At 48.8% G+C, this 19,314-nt stretch overlaps 1 protein-coding gene across 5 annotated transcripts in view; it reads left to right on the top strand.

Annotated features, from left to right (window-relative positions):
- Positions 1-17,918, top strand: part of LOC309536272 (SH2 domain-containing protein 6-like) — a 28,582-nt gene extending 10,664 nt beyond the window's left edge. For 2 of the 5 annotated variants that reach the window (XM_082230313.1, XM_082230310.1), the window contains 12 exons: positions 315-376; positions 1,027-1,099; positions 3,608-3,727; positions 5,889-5,917; positions 6,388-6,436; positions 7,246-7,315; positions 8,891-8,921; positions 9,661-9,685; positions 10,487-10,518; positions 11,683-11,772; positions 14,111-14,269; positions 15,348-17,918. In XM_082230313.1, the coding sequence (XP_082086439.1) occupies positions 315-376; positions 1,027-1,099; positions 3,608-3,727; positions 5,889-5,917; positions 6,388-6,436; positions 7,246-7,315; positions 8,891-8,921; positions 9,661-9,685; positions 10,487-10,518; positions 11,683-11,772; positions 14,111-14,269; positions 15,348-15,464 (857 nt within the window). In that variant the 3' untranslated portion in view covers positions 15,465-17,918. The remainder of the gene's footprint in view (positions 1-314; positions 377-1,026; positions 1,100-3,607; positions 3,728-5,888; positions 5,918-6,387; positions 6,437-7,245; positions 7,316-8,890; positions 8,922-9,660; positions 9,686-10,486; positions 10,519-11,682; positions 11,773-14,110; positions 14,270-15,347) is intronic. The other 3 variants (XM_082230312.1, XM_082230311.1, XM_082230314.1) reach the window with 3 other exon arrangements.
- Positions 17,919-19,314: the final 1,396 nt, after the last annotated feature.

Genomic DNA, 19,314 nt, shown 5'->3' with positions numbered 1-19,314 from the left:
TTGTCAATGGGATCAGTTACCTAGATGGGTCGAGGTCTCCCTCATTGGAGGTCTTTAAGCAGAAGCTGCACAGGTGTCTGCTGAAGAAGCTCTGTCTCTGGAATACCTGCCTTGAGCAAGGTGACTGCAATCACCTGCAAGCCCCCCCCCCCCCGGATTCTAGAGGGAAGAGGGTGGGTGGGTGGGTGGAGTGAGCCATGTTGACCAGGAAGAGGAAGGGGAGAAGTGAAAGGTGCTTGTGGGGGGGGGGCACAAGAGTTATAGCTGGGACTTGTGATCTCCAGTTCCCTCTCAGGTTGTCTCTCTGTCCTTAGATCGCCCGGCCTTGAGGCGCTTCTCTGAGCCACACAACCTCCTCCAGCCCAAGTCCCTTCCGGTGAGTGATGTGCTGCTTGCACAGACAGGACAGCTGTGCTCTCCAGACAGCCAAGTATCATCTCTCTGGCTAACTTGCAGGGCATTAAAACTGCAGGGAGAAATTGTATGTTCAGCATTTTTAACCATTTTCCTACTTTTTATAAGCTTTAAGTTAAGAAATGAAATCTTTTGGATTTGAGATGTGTCCTTTTTTTTGAAAAGCAAAATTTCTTTTGCACAAGGGCTCAAGACACACAAGGACCTTCTCCAGGTTGGTGTTTCTCTGCAGCACCATTGGCCCCAAAAACAGTTGCATTAGCGGTGGATTTATACTCCCTTCTGTTTTCTTAGTTGTTCTGTGTTGCTTCCCTGGTATTACTGCGTGGGTGTCCCTCCAGATGGCAAGAGAGCCCTATAAATATCAGGATAATACCCCACCGTAAATGCATGGCATGAAAAGTTACAGGGCATGTACTGACAGGATGCAAAACCGTATGTCTGTCCACTCCAAAACTTTCACAAGCACAAGCAGTGTTGAAAGCGGGATCTTGCCTAGCCCTACCAATACCACCAGGAGCAGAAATCATCACGAATGCAGAATATAAAGAATGTCTGGAGTGCCCCCATTTCAATGTGAAGCACAATTCAGTTCTCTTTCATGCCTTGCAGTTCCTGTCCAAGCCTGGAGCAGATGGTGACGACTCCAGTGACGGGACATTCAACTTCCTGGCCATAGAAAGAGGTCAGAGGAAGGGGCTGGGCGGAGAAGGGGAGCAGGTGGAAGGGGGTATGATGCCTTCCTGGGGACTGAGGATGTCTGAAGAACCTGCTGCAGGATCAGGCCCATGGCCCATCTAGGCAGAGGGCCTTCTCGGTAGTGGCGCCCACCCTGTGGAACACCCTCCCATCAGATGTCAAAGAAATAAACAACTATCTGCCGTTTAGAAGACATCTGAAGGCAGCCCTGTTTAGGGAAGTTTTTAATGACTGATGTTTTAATGTATTTTTAATCTTTTGTTGGAAGCTGCCCAGAGTGGTTGGGGAAACCCAGCCAGATTAATAACTTCTTCTTCTTCTTCTTCTTCTTCTTCTTATTATTATTATTATTATTATGCCATTCCGTTCTCACAATGGTCAGCCAGATGCCCCAAAGGGAAACCAGCAGGCAGGATCCGAGCCCAAGAACGCTCTCCTCCCATGCAGAAGCATTGCTGTGGAGCCACCGGGACTCGTAGTCCATGAATCCACCCAGTCCTCTTTGAAAGCCACCCAAGTTGGCAGCCACCACTGTGTCCTGTGGCAGGCAGTTCCATAGTTTACCTGTGCATTGTTCTTTTTTCTGTCCTGAATCTTCCAACGTTCAGCTTCATTGGATGTTCCTGAGTTCCAGCACCATGAGAGAGGGATATAAACTCTCTTTCTTCAGGACATGCATAATTTTGTGTACTCCTCTCATGTCTCCTCTTGCTCACCTTTTCTCTGAACTTAAAAGTCCAAATTCTGCAACCTGCCCTCAAAGAGAAGTCGCTTCATCCCTTGAACATTTTCATTGCCGTTTTCTGAACCTTTTGAACTCTAAATCTCCATTTTGAGAAGAGGCGACCAGAACTGCGCACTGGACTCCAAGTGTGCTCTGGGGTTGTATAATGACATCAGCAATTTTATTTTCAATTCCTTTTCCTATGGTCCTTGGCATGGAAATTGCCTTTTTCACAGCTGCTGCACACTGGGTCAACTTCTTCACTGAGCTATCCAGTACAGCCCTAAGGTCTTGTGATTATTATGGGGTGATTGTCATGTTTGGAAGCTGGCAAGGCAAAGAGTCTCGCTGTTTTTTCACCTGACCCTGGAAAAGTCAGGCTGGGCCAGTGGGGGTTGGGGAAAGCTGTGGCACCGCGAGAGACAGACAGGCTCAGAACATAAAGCACGAAGCAGGTCTGTGCCACTTTCCAGATTAAATATCTGAGGCCGAGGCTCTTCAACAAAGAGGAGGGAGCGCTTAATTTGTTTTATAGCAGCGAATGGACAAAGGCAGCATTGTTAGCATCCGTCTGTCTCGAGAGACAATGGAGTGTGCCGGGGGCAGGGGGTGAAATCAAACTGCTGCCTTAGCGGCACCAAAATGGCCTGGCTGATGCGGTCCAAAGTAAAGCAGAGCAAGGCGTTTGGCACCATCTTGGCTGCAGGAGTTGCTGGAAGGAGGCGCACAAGGCAGCAGCCAACCCTCTTAGGGACTCCATCCAGATTTGTGTCGGGTTTAGTCCTTAGCCTTTACTTCTCCAAAAATATCCCGCAAGGCAGTGGAGGTTCAGGATCAGAGATTTTCTTCTCCCAGTTGGGTTTCCTTCCCAGGCGGATGAGCCCCACCTGCCCCTCACTTCCCTCTCCAGCACAGGCAGAAACTGCCTTCTTGACTGGTGGACTCCCTGTTGTTTTCATCTGCTCAATCTGCTGGAGCCTCTCTTTGCATGCATGGGATAGGCAGTCCCTAACTAGCCGAGGGTTTCAGACCCATCAGCTCCCCTCACCTGGTTTAGCCAGCCAGTGGAAGCGATTCCCTGGGATGTGGCTGCTGTCGCCTGCTGACAGCTTCTAAAAGCCACAGGTGAGATCGGAGTACATGGAGCAAAGGATCACAAACCACCCAGAAGGACATGACATGCCCCCACCAGAGGCACTGGCCCCCCAAGCACCCCATACATTTAAAACACTTAACATCCCCAAAGACTCCTGGTAACTGTAGTTTGTTAAAGGTGCTGGGAATTGTAGTGCTGGAGGGGTAGGCCACAGTTCCCAGGATTTTTGAGGGGTGAAGTGCTTCAAATGTATGGTGTATATGCAGCCTAAGGCTGCAATCCTAACCCCACTTTTCTGTGAGTAAGCTCCATTGAATTCAATTGGGCTTACTTCTGAGTTAAGCTTCATGGTTAAACTTGTGCCGTCAGTTTCCTCCAGGGCATTCTCTGATTAAATGTCACAATGAAGTCACAAGGTAGCCTAGTTTGATTCAGTCTCAACCCAGAATCTGTAATATGGCTTTGACAGCATAGCTCTACTTTACAGGGTTGTTGAACAGAGGCGAAGAGTTTACTCAAAGTGCTATGAAATAAATATTCTTCTTAACCTGAGAGGTGGTGGTCCTTGCTTGGAAGCCCTTCCTCAAATCCTACATGTTGGTTTGCAATTACTGGGTGGTGTGTGGAAAGCACTTTGCTCATGCTCAGAAGTAATGCAGATCCTTTCCTTGCAGCTCTACAAAAAGGGATGATGAAGCCGTCTGTGCTGCCGCCTCTTCCTCTCTCAGCCCGGCGGGGGTCTCTGCCAGTCCTGGGTCCCTCTGGGTCCCAAGTGAAAGCTGTTGCCAGCAGAGGTAGGTGGCATTGCGAGCCAGCTGTGGCCTCACTGGAATCTGTGACTGAAGGTTGCTTGAGTAAATTCTTACTTCAGTGGACTGGAGACGGGCAGCTAAGGGTCTTTCAGATTAGTAAGTAAAATTCATTCCCAAGTTATACCTGAAGATCCTCTGCCTGCTTGTCTCCTTGTCTCCTCGATTAGACTACCAACCTTCACCCGCCTGGTGCTCTCCATATATTTTAGACTACAGCTCCCGTCAGCCCAGTGGTCTTTGGGATGGGAAGGGAAAAAGGCAGGGTGACCCACAGCACACCTTCCAGCTGCCCCAATTTAACCGGGACAACCATGCTTTCCTTCAAGGCGCCCTGGGCTCAAGCTTCGTCTTGGAGTGCCCTGATTTTGCACCGACTGCGGTGGGGCTGGCGGAAGCGGCTCCTGCAACAGCAGTGGCCTTGTGAAGGAGCACTTCCCGGCCTTTGGGAAGGAGGCGTGAGACTCTGGCAGGCTCCTGGAGCGCGCCTGCCTCTTCTCCTAAGTCGCCAAGCGCTTGCCTGGCTTTGGGAAGAGTCAGAGCACGGTGCCTTCTTCCCTCAGGCAGGGCTGGCAGCGCTTTGGGAAACAGTTGCGAGGCCCGTCTCCCCGTTTTCATCAGCAGAATGTTGGATCATTTGCAACAGCAGATGGAGCCAGAGCCCACGGCAGGCTGAGCCCACGCCTTGTAGCTTGGTCCTCTCATGGGCCTGGGAGACTCTCCGCCCCAGGGCTGCCTCTAGGAGTCTAAGAATGGCGCATGGGGGCTGCTTGAGGCCCGGTGGGAAAAGTAGGCTGATGAATGAGATGTTAGTGTGTTGATGCGCACATGCCACCTGCTAAGAAGTGTGGGAACATATGTGTTACACACCACCGCAATTTCTGAGTGTCAAGAGGCTCCAGGGGCGCCAGCACTTGCCCAGGGTTCCTTGGAATGAAGGTCACTAGAGACTGAGGTGTCTTTAGGATATATGGCTTCATAAACATCTACAACCTGAGACTAAGGAGGAGGGGGCTGGGATAGCTCAGTTGGTAGAGCATGAGACTCCTAATCTCAGGGTCATGGGTTCAAGCCCCACGTTGGGGCAAAAGATTCCTGCACTGCAGGGGCTGGGCTAGATGACCCTCAGGGGTCCCGTCCCTCCCTATGATTTTAACCTTCTAAGCTGACAGACGGTGCCACCTCCAGGCAGGCAGGCGGAAGCTGACTGAGGTTGGGGGGTGGGGTGGGGTGGGCCAGAGCCCAGTGGAGGAGCCTCTGCCAAGTGACAGCCAAATAGCTCTAACCCCTCCCAGGGCTAAATGGGGTAACATGCTGAGAATGCCTCTGGTGTGGGGAGGGGAGAGCCAGGGCCCCAGGTGATAGGTGGGGGGAGAGGGATCCCAGGTGTGAGGCAAGTTGCCAGAAAGTGTGTTGGGTTTTTGGCAATTCCAGTGGGAAAACAGGGCACTGCCCCCCCCCCACTCAGCCCCAACTGCCTGCCCTCTGACATACAAGGAGGAAGAAGATGGGGGCCAAAGGAGCATTCCTTGTCTCTGCCTGTCACTGGCGCCACCAGCTGTGAGACTCCCTGCTTTCTGCCCTACCAATATCAGAGGTACAACACTGAACAATTCCCGTTACTGGTTGTTAGTGGTGCCTTTGTAGAGTTAGACCTTAATATATATGCAGATATTTTGGTTTGAATTGTGCTTTTTAAAAAAATGAATGAATTTTTATTTGGACATTATTGAAATGTTTGAAATATACTGCGGTTGATATTATCAAGCTGCTTAATAGTTATTTTTATGTATTGCTGTTCTTGCTGTTCAATACCTTGCATATTGTAAGCTGTCTTGACCACAATTTCCTTTATGGAAAGGCAGCATATAAAACTGGAGTCCAATTCAGACAACCTGCTGCCCTCCAGATGTTTTGGAATGCAGGGGCTCATGCTCATTGCTGTTTTTCTAGAAAAAGACCTCACCATGAACGTTTCCCTTGTTTTCTTAGAGTGGCAATGGCGCCCACCTGAGAGGGGCTGGAACTGAGCTCTGCTGCCTTTGGGAGGGGGTGAAGAGAATGGGGGCTGGGGGCTTGGGGAGAGAGGCAGAAGAGGAATTGCTGTTGGCTGCTAATTCTTGTCTTCCTTTGCACCACTTTGCAGATCCTTTACCAGCCCTGAAAGATGACGAGGTAACTAAGAACCCACCTGCCATTTAGAATATTTGCTGCTTCAGATTACGGTCCCTGGTTAGCACATTTGCAGCAAGGGTAACTTGCAAGTTTCCCTGTGGGCAGCCGGAGACACGACCAAGACCATAGGAAGGACAAGATGGGCACTCCCTCACCATTCCAAGGGCAGAAGCTGACCTGTCTGGCTGCTGAAGAGAGAATAGTTCTCCCAAGGAACCTGAAGAAAGCAGGCTAGATTTAGGGGACCAAGGCAGGCCATGTTGCTTACATAGCTCTGTCTTCCAATGGCGGGAGGAGCTGAGGAGGAACTGCCAGGGGGCTGTTGCCACTTCCTTCTCCAGCATCTGCTGCCTGAGGCTGTTGTCTCATTTGGCCTAATGATAAGGCCAGCCCTGGCTGGAGAAGAAGAAATCAGAGGGAAGCAAGTGATCAGCATGTGAGTGGTGTTCTCTCTCTCTCCCCACCCCCAGGAGGAGACCCAAGAGGAATCGATCTACGTGGAATGTGAGCCCAGAGCAGGTGAAGCCCCTTTCCCCACCAGAAGCCACCACTGTGATGCTTCTAGGAAAGGGTTGTAGCTCAGTTCTGGATCGCAGGCTTAGCAAGCAGACGGTCCCGGGGTCATCAGCGCCTGCCATCTCTGACTTATGATGGGAAAGACCTTTTGTCCAGGACCTTTGGGGCCTTCTTAAGGGCTGCTCCCAGACTCATCTTGTCCCGTCCCCGTCCCCCCACTGATGGCCTCCTGACAGCAAAACAATCCTCTGTGTTTTAAACCATATTAAGGTAAAAAGGTAAAGGACCCCTGGACAGTTAGGTCCAGTCAAAGGTGACTATGGGGTGTGGTGCTCATCTTGCTTTCAGGCCGAGGGAGCCGGAATTGTCCACAGATAGCTTTCCAGGTCATGTGGCCAGCATGACTAAACCGCTTCTGGCACAACGGGGCAACGTGATGGAAACCAGAGCACACGGAAACTCTGTTTGCCATATTATCTTCCTTGAATTATGTCCTTTAAGCAGCTGCCATTTTAACATTGTCTTTGATCTTCATTGTGATTTTGCTTATTTGTTGCATATTGGACTTTATTGTTGACCCACTAGGGCTTTTTTATTTTGTTAAGGGTGATCATCATCTGAGTGATCCAAATATGTGACAAATGGATGGATGGTCTGCTGTATCTGGAATACGGCAGCTTCACATTGTCCCCAGTGGTGCTAGGTGCTTGTATCCAGCAGATGCCAGCTGGGACCAAACCTGCCCAAAGAGGGGTGCTGAGCTCCAGCCTGCCACCTTCCTTGTGGCCTGATTCTCATTTTTCCCCTTCCAGCCTCTGTGCCCCGCAAAGTGCTTCCTTGTCCAACCCCAGTGCCTCCTGTCCAGCCTCTGAAGCAAGCCAGGTGAGTCTGTCCTCCTTCCAGAAGAGAAAATCCCAGTATCTGTACATCGGGGTAGCCCTCCAGATATTCAAAGAATCATAGAATCGTAGAGTTGGAAGGGACCCCAAGGGTCATCCAGTCCAACCCCCTGCAATGCAGGGATCTCAGCTGAAGCATCCATGACAGACAGCCATCCAGCCTCTGCTCCAGCCTCATCAGCCACTGCACCATGGCCATTAGTCAGGAAGGATGAGAGTGAAAACATCCATGAACACTGAGATAGGATATTAGTCTCTCTGTCCCTTACTATCTCTTCAGAGGGGCAGCAGTTTTCCAGGGTCCTTGGCGGGTATCCCTCACTTTAGCCCTGCATTCTGGGACTCACTGCACTGGAGAGGCTGAGGGCTGAATGAAGTGGTCTTTCTTTGAGCCAGGGGTCAATCTGACACTCTTGCTTCTGTACTTGCACCGCACCCCCATTCTCAGTGGTGATGCTCAGTATTAGGGAGGGGCCCCCTGCACTGCCTCCCTGACCATTCCTAGCCCTGCCCTGACCAAGTGCTCAGCAATCAGCATAGTGGGCTGGCCTGTTCTAGACTGGAGGAGCCAGTACCTAGGCTGGCTGTGCTCCTGGATTCAGCCTTGTTGCTTGAGACCCAGGTCTTGTGCCAAGGAGCTGCAGCTGGTTCAGCAGCTATGGTCATCCCTGGTCCAAGGTGGTCTGAGAACAGTGTTGCATGCTCTAGAAACTTCCTGTTCCAATTCAGGAGCTGCACAATGTGGCTGCGCTAACTACCCAATGGGTCACTGTTGCTTACTAAGAGGGTGAGAGGCAGAGGGGTCAGTGCAGTGCAAGGACAGCAGTGCAGCCAGTCCAGAACTGCCCCCAGCACATTTGCAGGGCATGGACTCCCCAACCCTTCTCCCCTCTCCCCCCCCCCCCCGTGACAGCGACTCACCTGCCCAGAAGCTCTTGCCTCGCCCTGTGAGCTGCTCCTGCTCAGATTTCTGAAGTGTGTCTACCAAGACTTCTCTTTACTGTTGCTGCCATTTAAACTGTTAATGGTTTTAACCAGTGTTTTTTTTTTGGGGGGGGGACGCATACCGCTAAACATTTTGTGAATCGAAGTTTGGCCTCATTGAGGGGCAGTATTTCAATATGAGTAGGAAAATGAGAATACCCCTAAACATTTTTTAAGGGAAAAAAGCACTGGTTTTAACTACATATTATGAATTGGAATGACATTGTATTTCACTTTGAGGTCACAATGGGATCAAAAACAGCATGTAAGTGCATGAAATAAAGACATAGTAGTTGTTGTTAAGAAGTATTAGTGCTGTCTTGAACAGAGATTAACTGCTCTCTGAAATTCACCGAGGACCTGGGCATGTTCACAGTTCTTTCCCTTTTCATAATCAAATGCTCAGTCTGAGACCTGGGTTTGCAAATCTGTGGATCAAGGGGTTCTAGATCTTAAATGTCACAGGGTTAATGTCACACCACAATCCTATTCTCTCCCCCCTTTCTTTCTTTCTTTCTTTCTTTCTTTCTTTCTCTCTCTCTCTCTCTCTCTCTCTCTCTCTCTCTGATGTTAGGCCAGCAATCACTCCATCAGGACCCCAGAAGGTAGGTGTGGGGGCTGGCAAGGGAGCACTAGAGAGCTTGAGATGAGGATGATGGCCAGGGGAGGTCTCTGGAACTTTGCATTCGTGGGCTTAACTGTTGTTTTGTTTTGTTTTGTTTTGCTATGCTATGCTATGCTAAGGCAGGCCACCACAAACTCAGGATGCAGCAAACCAGACTGCTTAACCTGCCCTACAGGGCTGTTGTGCTGAGAAAATGGAGGGAGGGAAGAGAGGAACTTGTTCATGAGAAGAAAGGGCAGGATAACTAAAGGGACCTATGGGACCACTTTGTCTCAGATTTTCCTGCTTGGCAATTGCACTCCTCAGAGGAGGCATCACTAAGAGAACCGAGTGTCCTAGAGTTGCACTTAATAAGCACTTGAGGGCTGGCTTTTAGTGTTGCAGCTCCAGCCCTCTGGAGTAAACCATGAACTGAAATTAGACAGGCGCCTAGCGCCTTGATAACATTTTTGTTTAAGGAGGCTTGCCCTGAAGTGCGTGACCCAGTCATTTTAGGGAATGAAACCTGCGGATTTTTATAAATGCATTTATTGCTTTTAGTTTAGTGAGTTGGTAATTTTTTTGTATGGTGGTTTATAAATAAGGCCTGTGTTGAGGAAGAGGGTGTCTGGGAACAGGGGTGCATGGAGTTAGCTCTATGCAATTGCTGGGCAACAGGTAGAGATACCTAGGTTATGGGAACCGGAGGTGAAAACTCTGTGCGCTCGTTTTCTTTCCAGGCCTTTGTGGAAAACCTGTGCAAAGGTAAGTGCCATACTCTGAAGCCTCTGCATCAGCCTTTGCCAACCTGGCCCCTCCAGATGTTGTTGGACTACAGCTCCCACCACCATAGCCTTCAACATGTGGAGTCCCAAAACTCGGGTGCACGAGATCATGGAGCCCAAAAGATGTGCTTTTTTCAGGACCGTGCTCTCACTATGCCCAAAAATGTGTGTTTTGGGGTGCTGCATAAGATTGTGGCCCTGAAAAGAAGCGTGTTTCTGGGGCAAGATCTCGGTGCAAAATTGTGTGACATCGTGGTGACCTGGGGGACGGGGATGGGATGTCCTGGTTTTTCTGGGACACTTGTGGGGAGAATCCACCAGCCACAGCCATGTGATGCTGAGGATTGGGGGCTTATTCTAGTGGCCATCTTTGGGATCCCCTCCTAGTCTGTGGTTTCACATCTGTAAGATGAAATTCTGTAAAAAGAGAGATTGCTAAAATGATCAAATAAGTCTCTTTTTGAGTTAATGACTTTAGCCAAGTGTGTTGAGTATCTCTTTGCACGGCTGCCATGGAATTTTGAAGGGGTCTGGCCCTGCCTTGAATTTTTTTTTGCAGGGGGGCTTAGTGCCCCTGCTCAGCTGTACATGAAGATTGGACCAGGGATTGGACCAGGGATCATCTTCATGCAGAGCAGATTCCCGATCCCCAAGCGACAGCTGTGCCCTGATCTTGATTGCTCATGCGATGTGTGTGTCATTCATGCACTGATGTGGCACAGGGGATATTTGCCTATGTAATACATATCTCAGAAACCCTGAACTGTTCTATCTATTTCAGGTGTGTGTCTGAAGAGTGGATCTGTGCCAGAGGTGAGCAAGGAGATCTTGCCTGAGGATTCTTTGGCTGCCCTGTCCTCTTGCTTATAGAGCAGCAGTTAAAGTTTAACCTCCCTAATCCCATGGGGCTAAGCATAGCAACACAGAGAGAGAAGGGCAATGCTGGGGGGGGGGTCACTGCTGTAGCTAACACAGGATTGTTACCAACAGCAAAGAGTCGTGCAGTATCTTAAGGATAATGCATTTATTATGACATAAGGGTTTGTGTTCTAGAAGAGCGATGCCTCTTCTTTCGCCTCCCATGCCTCATTATCAGGGCACATATGAATTTATTTAGTATTGCAGTGGGTGTGGGGTTTTGAGTTTACTTTATTGCTGCAATGTGCCCAAGAGTGGTATTATGGGTGGGCAAATCTGTCCATTCATTCCACCGTGGGTTTTTTCAGTTTGTGATTATTATTTTTAAGTCCCCATTAAAAATTGTCGTTATTTTAGTGCCCTTTCCTCCTAATACACACATTTAAAAGCAGTTCCGCCCAATATAAACTTTGTATGTTGTTTTCAAAAACTTATGCATTAATATGCACAATTGACCCTGCGGATGCATTTTTGTACACATTGTTTGATTGAGAAATGCACTGCAAAATTTTGAGAAGTGCAAATTTAGATAGTTTCTGATTAAAATGCAAGCAAAATCACATTTCTCCCCACCCTCCCACTGAACCCCTCTGTGGTACGTGTGTGTGTGTGTGTGTGTGTGTGAGAGAGAGAGAGAGAGAGAGAGAGAGAGAGATCTCAACCAGTGCTCATAAAACTTTACTGTTTGTTGAGTTTTGCTTTGCTCCTTTTTTTGCAGTTGGACTTTAAAAACACCCTGGGAGGGAGCCTTTCACCTTTGCTTGACATGCCATTTGTTTAATTTGCCCTTCTTCTCTGCTCCTCTGACTAGAACAAAGAGCACTTTTAACGTATGGTTTCCAAGTGTTCCAGGTGTTCCAGGGTACCTGGCAGGGCACGTTTTCTGTAGCTGCAGCAGTAACCTTGCCACCTCCCCAGAGAAATCTGAAATGGTACCTGTGGGCGGAGGTCTTCAGTGATGGTGGAAAGACATGGTTCCGAATGGAACTGCCACTTTAGTCTGTGCCCCTACCATTCCCTGTGATTGTGCTTGCCTTATCTTCTGTTACATTCCCTTAGGATTTTTGCATGCAAAACAAGGCCTGGTATGCAGGGAGCTGTGACCGACATACGGCTGAGGCTGCCCTCCTCCGGTTTAATAAGGTAAAGGTGTGTCTCCTGAAGTTGCCCTGCAGCACCCTCATAACGCAGCTGCTGTTCAAGGAAGAGGCTTTTCCAATCCCTTTGCCTTCTGGAGCCACAAAGTCTCCATGGTGCTCACCAGCTGAATTAGCTGCAGCTCAGTAACTCGAGGTCCAGCAGCTGTGGCTGAATGGGATTTCTGAGTGTCCTGAGACCAGAGGAGAGAGAGACCCTGCAGGGAGCCAGTTTGGGAGGCAGGTTTGGGGGCTCCATTTTAAAGGCGTCCGTGTAGCAGGATGGACAGATCATCTAGGCATACTGGGCACAATCAACCAATACATTTTCTTGCTTAACCCCACTGGCTGGCAGGAGCTGGGCAAAGATAGGATATCCTGTGGTCCACATAAGACGCCCTTGGGCACACACCGCCTCTGGGCATTCTGCTGCCTGAAGCAGCTGCCTCGGCCTACCTCATGGGTGGGCTGGCCTTGGGTCAGAGCACACCTGAAGTAGTGTGCCCAGTTCTGGGCACCATGTTTCAAGAAGGGCCTCTTTTGGGGGCACAGCACAAGCCTTGCATCCCAAAGGCCCCAGGGTCACACACACACCCGGCATCTTCAGGGAGAGCTGGAATCCTGTGGAGACACTGCCAGTCAGTGTTGGCAGTACAAGGCTGGCTGGATCCGCGCTCTGCATGAGGAAGCTTCCTGTGCTCCAGAGGACATTGACCAGCTGGGGGGGGGCAGCCAGGATGGTGAGAGCTGGGAAACCAGGCCTATAAGGAATGATAGAAAGAGCTGGATATGCCTGGAGAAAAATGAGAAGGAAGAAGAGGAGACATTGCAACATAGTTCTCAGAATGGCTGTGCTCTCTGCTTCTGAGGGCGTAAATAAAGATATTGAGGCAAAGGGCCTGTTAAGAATTTTACTAGTTGCAGCAAGAATCTCCATAGCCCAAACCTGACAGATTTTACAAGGTATAGGACTAGATTAATGTTTTAAGACTGTATGGAGAATGGCACTTGTGGAGATAATAATTTATTTATTATATTTATATAACACCTTTCCTTCCAAGGAGCTAAAGTTGTTGTACATGGTTCTCCTCCTCCCCTGTGAGGTAGGTTAAGCTAAAAGATGGTGACTGGCCCAAGGTCACCCAGGGAGCTTCATGGCTGAGTGGGAATTTGAACCCTGGTCTGACACTGTGACCATTGCACCACACTGTCTCTCACACTGGTTTTTGTTTAGTCGTTTAATCGTGTCCGACTCTTCGTGACCCCATGGACCAGAGCACGCCAGGCACTTCTGTCCTCCACTGCCTCCCGCAGTTTGATCAAACTCATGCTAGTAGCTCCAAGAACACCATCCAACCATCTCATTCTCTGTCGTCCCCTTCTCCTTGTGCCCTCCATCTTTCCCAACATCAGGGTCTTTTCCAGGGAGTCTTCTCTTCTCATGAGGTGGCCAAAGTATTGGAGCCTCAGCTTCACGATCTGTCCTTCCAGTGAGCGCTCAGGGCTGATTTCCTTCAGAATGGAGAGGTTTGATCTTCTTGCAGTCCATGGGACTCTCAAGAGTCTCCTCCAGCACCATAATTCAAAAGCATCAATTCTTCGGCGATCAGCCTTCTTTATGGTCCAGCTCTCACTTCCATACATCACTACTGGGAAAACCATGGCTTTTACTATACGGACCTTTGTTGGCAAGGTGATGTCTCTGCTTTTTAAGATGCTGTCTAGGTTTGCCATCGCCTTTCTCCCAAGGAGCAGGCGTCTTTTAATTTCGTGACTGCTGTCACCATCTGCACTGATCATGGAGCCCAAGAAAGTAAAATCTCTCACTGCCTCCATTTGTTAAAACTAAGGTCACGTGTGTCTTGTCTCCTTTGGTTGATGGAGACCATGATGATTTGGTATACAAGATTTGGTTGAAGGAATGATAAGAATGTATAGTAAAACAGGACTGAAGATTGTACAACAGAATATGAATAATAGCTACTGGCTTTTAACGAGAGGAGGAAATGGGGGTTTACATTTTCTCTTTGTCTTGAATTTATTGTATACGTGCAATGCAAAATCAACAAAAAAAAATGGGGGAGGGGAGGTTATCCCAAGGGCTGAAAAGGAGGAGATGGACAGGCTTCTCTTCTGCTGCTCCACAAGGGAGAACTAGAGTCAAGGGAAGTAACAGAAAGCAGGTGTCGGCTGCACATGATGAGACACTTGCCCTATTAAGCAGTGAAACTGAGACTTAAATTATGGGCTGGGGGAAGAAAGCCTATTCCGACTCCAAGATCCAGATTTTCACCTGCATTTGATGTCTCCTCCCTTAACCTGAATGTCTCCACCCTCTTTTTTCACAAAAGGACAGTGCCTACCTGGTGAGGCAGAGCTCACGACATGGCTGGAACCAGCCATTCACTTTGGCTGTGCTCTTCAAGAAGCACGTCTACAACATCCCCATCCGCTACTTAGAGAGCAGTCATCAATACACGCTTGGCAAGGATGGCAGGAGCCACGAAGAGGCGAGTGCTCTCTTTCTATGTTGGGAGGGCCATGGCGCAGCCGTAGAGCAGGCAGAAGGTTCCCAGTTCCTTCTCCAGCATCTGCAGGAAAGGCTGAGAGACCCTCTCTCTGCAATACTGGAGCTCCGCTGGCAGTCAGCTTAGTCAATGCGCAGCAGGTCCACTGAGTCCTGTCACCTGTATTTCTCATGTTTTTCATTTCAGGGGGATTACCGGTATGTGGAAGAATGTTCCAACCGTGCTTAGCCTCCTTTTATGACAAAGAGATGCCGGAAACTAAGTTGTGGAATGGGCACCAAAAATTGGTTGCAGGCCACTTTAATCTTGCTTCAGCTGTTGCTCCTTCTTCTCCTGCCCCTCCTGCCTCCCTGCCTCCCTCAGTGTGGGCTCCCACGGACAGGTATCCCCAAACTCGGTCCTCCAGATGCTTTGGGACTATAACTCCCACCATCCCTAGCTAACAGGACCAGTGGTCAGGGATGCTGGGAATTGTAGTCCTAAAACATCTGGAGGGCCGAGCTTGGGGATGCCTGCCCTAGGAGAAGGGGTTAAATTAGTTAAGTGTACACTGAAATGTGAACTGAACTGTTTTTCTCTCCCATCCCCAGCCGGAGGGCACCTGATGTAGGGCCACCTTGCAGAAGCCAAGGAGGTCCAGGTCTCCTCAGTGTCTGGATAAGCACCTGGTAACCCCCTGCCCACCACCCCAAGTTCCATGATGGAAGAAACAAATGTGCCCGTCTCCCTCTCAGCTCCCACCCACACTATGCAAGTTAAAGCACTGCTGTACCACCTTAAGAGCCACGGCTTTCCCCAAAGGATTCTGGGAACTGTAGTGGTTGAGGACCCCCTAACAATTCCCAGCGCCCTTGGCAAACTACTGTCCCCAGGATTCTTTGAGGGAAAGCCATGACTCTTAAAGTGGCCTAGGTGTGTGTTCAGTATATAGGGTGAATGTGACCTTAGTCAGCAGAGCTCCGCCACCTCATGACTTGAGGGAAACTGGACTAAAAAAGCTAGTCCCTTGAGGTACAGAAAGAAGCTGACCTGCTCCCTGCTCTGCTCTTTTCCTTGCCAGCTCTTTGACAGCGTTTCCAGCATCATCCAAAGCTACAGCGAGCGCCCATTGGTGCTGGTTGATGGCAGCACTTCTGCCAAGGAACAGACTTGCTTGCTGTTTCCAGTGAAGCCATGACTTTGGGGCCTGGGAAGTAGGACCAGCTACGGGGGAAGATGGGACGTCCTCCCTGACCTCAGGCACCAACGGCTTCATTTGCCTGGCTGGACCGACACAAGGCCAAAGGATCCGCGTGGCACCCTGGCATTCTGCAAAAGGTTCTTGTGAATCATTCTTCAATATTCCTCAGTAGCCTTCTTCTGGCAAACAGCACTGCATCTGCAAATATATTCCACTGGTACTGAAACGGCAAAGCAAGGGAACTTGTGGGCTGGTGGGATGGAAGGGAGAGTTTAGCAGGGATTCCCACCTAAGGCACCAGTCCTGCTGTTGGTTGGTTTTATTTGTTACAAAATTGAAATGTTGCACCCAGTTAATAACACTGTTGCACAGCACTCCAATCTGAGCAATGTGAGATTCCAGGGGTTCCAGGCGCTTCTCCAGGGCTTGGTTCCCTCGGAATGAGGGGCAGCGGAGACTGTGGCATCTTTAGGATATGTGGCTTATGTACACATATGTGCCTACGATGAGCCTACAATGGAAGGGCTCACAGCATTCACACCCCAAGAGGGTCTTGCTTCTCGCAAAGGCACAGCCTTGGATTCAAGCAAAAACCAGGCATGGCCCTGTCTCTCAGCTGCCCAGCCTGCAGCCTCCTGCTTCCAGCTCCCCACTCACACACCTCAACTCTGTCCTTTTGTCTTTCTTCTTCTTCTTTGGCGATCCCTCGTAGCCGAGTAAGATTGTCTTCCATAAACACAGTTTTAACAATGAGGCCCTAAGTGACTGTGGAGGCCAGTTATGGATCCACATGTCCTTCCACAGTGAGGACATTGGTTTCCGGGCAAGAGTTAATCATGGTGAGGGTTTGCCAAGCACGCCTTCCTCTTAGTATGTTTCTCCCTTGCGTCCTGAGTTCGAGTGTCTTCAAAGCCCAGGACACCTTTGGTCAAGGCTGTTCTCCAACTGGAGCACTCACAGCCCAGTGTTTCCCAGTTGCCGGTGTTTATACTACATTTTTTAGATTTGCCTTGAGACAGTCTTTAAACCTCTTTTGTTGACCACCAGCATTACACTTTCCATTTTTGTTGGGAATAGAGTAGTTGCTTTGGAAGACGATCATCAGGCATCCGCACAACGTGACCAGTCCAACGAAGTTGATGTTGAAGAATCATTGCTTCAACACTGGTTATCTTTGCTTCTTCCACTACACTGGCATTAGTTCTCCTGTCTTTCCAAGTGATGTGTTAAATTTTTCGGCGACACCGTTGATGGAATCTTTTGAGGAGTTGGAGATGGTGTTTATCAGTGGTCCGTGTTTCACAAGCATACAATAATGTTGGTAGTACAACAGCTTTGTAAACAAGGATTTTGGTTTCCCTGCGAACGTCCTGGTCCTCAAACACTCTGCACTTCAATCAGGAGTAAGCCGCACTCGCAGAGCTCAGGCAATGCTGGATTTCAGCATTTTGTCTTTCTAATTAATAGACAATTGAGGAATGGGGACCCACTTCCTTTGTTACATTAACAACCCATACTTAGGGGGCCACTACCAATAAATTTGTCAGGCCGTTCCAACAAATTAGTCCTTGTTGAATCCAGGAATTGGAAGGGACTCAGACCCACTAGCCCCAGCCCGAAACTCAAAACACTACATTCTTAACTTAAAGGTGGGTAGCTTTCAGGCTTGTTGGATCTACTTTGTCTTTTCCTAAATTCGCAAGAACTGCCAATATCAGCTGACACAAGAATCCACTCCTGGCAGGCTTTCGCCTTCATTTTAGTAACCTAATTTATCTGGGGGGAAATGTAAATTTCCTTTTGCAATTGTTAAAAGATTGGGAGTCATAAAGCCTTTCTGATCTACTACAAATCACCCTGAAATCTGCCAGTAGACCCCCGTCTCCCTTCTGCTCACCCCAATTCTAGAAAATCTTGGTTTCCGTATATGGTATTGATATACAGTTTTGTTTTAATGTACGTTAAAATCTATTACATTGCAAAGGCCAGGCTTTTATTTTGAAAACATTATTCCAATTTCCCTAGCTGCTCATCCTCAGAAGAAAAATGAATTACGGTAACAGAGTAACTCAACTCATCTGTTGCTGTATTTTCTAATAACTACAAGGATTTTATTCTGCATGAAATTGATGCAAGGCCCAGCATGACTTGCAAATTGCAGCCCATCTAGCAGAAATGCATTCCCCCCCCCCATTCAGCACAAAGAAGCATCGGGAGAATGGCTTCCAGGAACATGTAGAGAATGCCCACGAGAACCAGCTAAATCAGTACAAAACTATATAGCTGTACTGATTGCCTCAGAATATATTGCCTTCTAGTTTGTAGTGATTTTTCTAAAATGATAATGCTTATTCTCATCTTGGTTCATTTTGTCAGTAGGGTGGGTTTGTTCTGTTTGTTGTTTTCTATATGACCTGTCATATGAACTCAATAAAACATTATAAAGAGGAAGGTGGCCAGGTGCCCTCCTTTACAGAGGATGGTCCTCTAAGCCATCCTGTATTTGAAGGCCTGCCCAGTCCAAGTCCAGTTTAAAGAAAAGGAACACTACTTCCGGTTCCGGCCGCGGACGGCAAGGAAGCGCGGAAAGCCACGCTAAGGGTTTTCCGAGTATTCCGGAGATAAGGGGGTGTCGCAAGGGCACTGCGCCCCCCAAAAAGCGAAAGCCCAGGGGGGGAACCCCTGGGGGAAGGTTTCCCAGCGGCGCGGAGCGGCGTTCTACATCCGTGGGTCCTCCCCCCCTCGGTGGAGAGGAGAGACAGGGCGGAGCCGCAGGCGCACAATAGGGAATTACCGTCTCCGAGCTACGATGCCTCGAGCTTCCACCGAGAAAGGCGACGAACCACCACAGGCTTAAAAAAGGATTCCCCATCGTTACTGGACTCAAAATAACAGTGAAGAGAAGGAGTATAGATGGGTGAGTCCGGGCAGTAATTGTTTTTATATATGGTCCCCACCCGACGGAGAGCGAAAATGGCGCAGGCTCAGAGAACCGCAGTTAGTAGGAAAGCAGAATAATTCATAACGACCGAACTGTGTATGCTCAGAAGGAGGAGGGTTACTTTTTTTCTTTACTGACTAAACTAAATGAACGAACCGAACTTTCGTTTATAGGAAGTTTAAAGACTGTCTGCCTAAGTGACGTGTATTTTCATTAGGAATTTGGCGTGGACTCACAAACGGACTTATATTTGGACGTTTATCTCGGAATATTGCTTAAGTTTTGTTTTCTTCGGTCACTCTTTACTGGCGGTCTAGTGGGCACATACAGCAGTAAGCGTCAATGGAATAAACTTAAGAGAACAGGAGAAGCACAGAGGGGGAAGAGACAAACCTAATATGGTCACCCCCTGAAGAGACTTACTGCTGAAAGTTGGAAATGACTATTGACTAAGGACTGCCTCTGCTTTCCTTCTTTTTTTTTTACGTAAGATATATGGGACATTTTTGGGCCGATGTAAGAGTGTTTTGTTAACGATGCAAGGAAGTTAAAAACGGACAATTATTTGTAATAGACGTAACAAACCCCCCCCACTCCCTAGTGACCTAGATTGATTGCTACCTATGGTTTTCTGTATACCTGTGTATACCCCCCCATCTATTTAATCTCTACCCTTCCCCCCTCCCCCCCCACCTAGCTAACTCAGTAGTAGTTCAGCTCTTTGCACAGTTATTGCTATATCTCTTTACCGGCCTCCCTTATTGACCGCTCTTTTACCTATCTTGTAAAGTTTACATAAATAACCCATTTGGTCCCCCCCCATCCTTTTGCCCTCCCCATGCTCACCTCTTGGACAACCCCCTGATATTTTGGTACCCCGGAGATATGGGGCTTTGTTAAGATCTG

Source organism: Podarcis vaucheri, assembly GCF_965113315.1.
Source record: "Podarcis vaucheri genome assembly, chromosome: 7".
NCBI classification, from domain to species: domain Eukaryota; kingdom Metazoa; phylum Chordata; class Lepidosauria; order Squamata; family Lacertidae; genus Podarcis; species Podarcis vaucheri.
The sequence above is the reverse complement of the archived record's forward strand: the minus strand, read 5'-3'. Positions and strand labels throughout refer to the sequence as shown.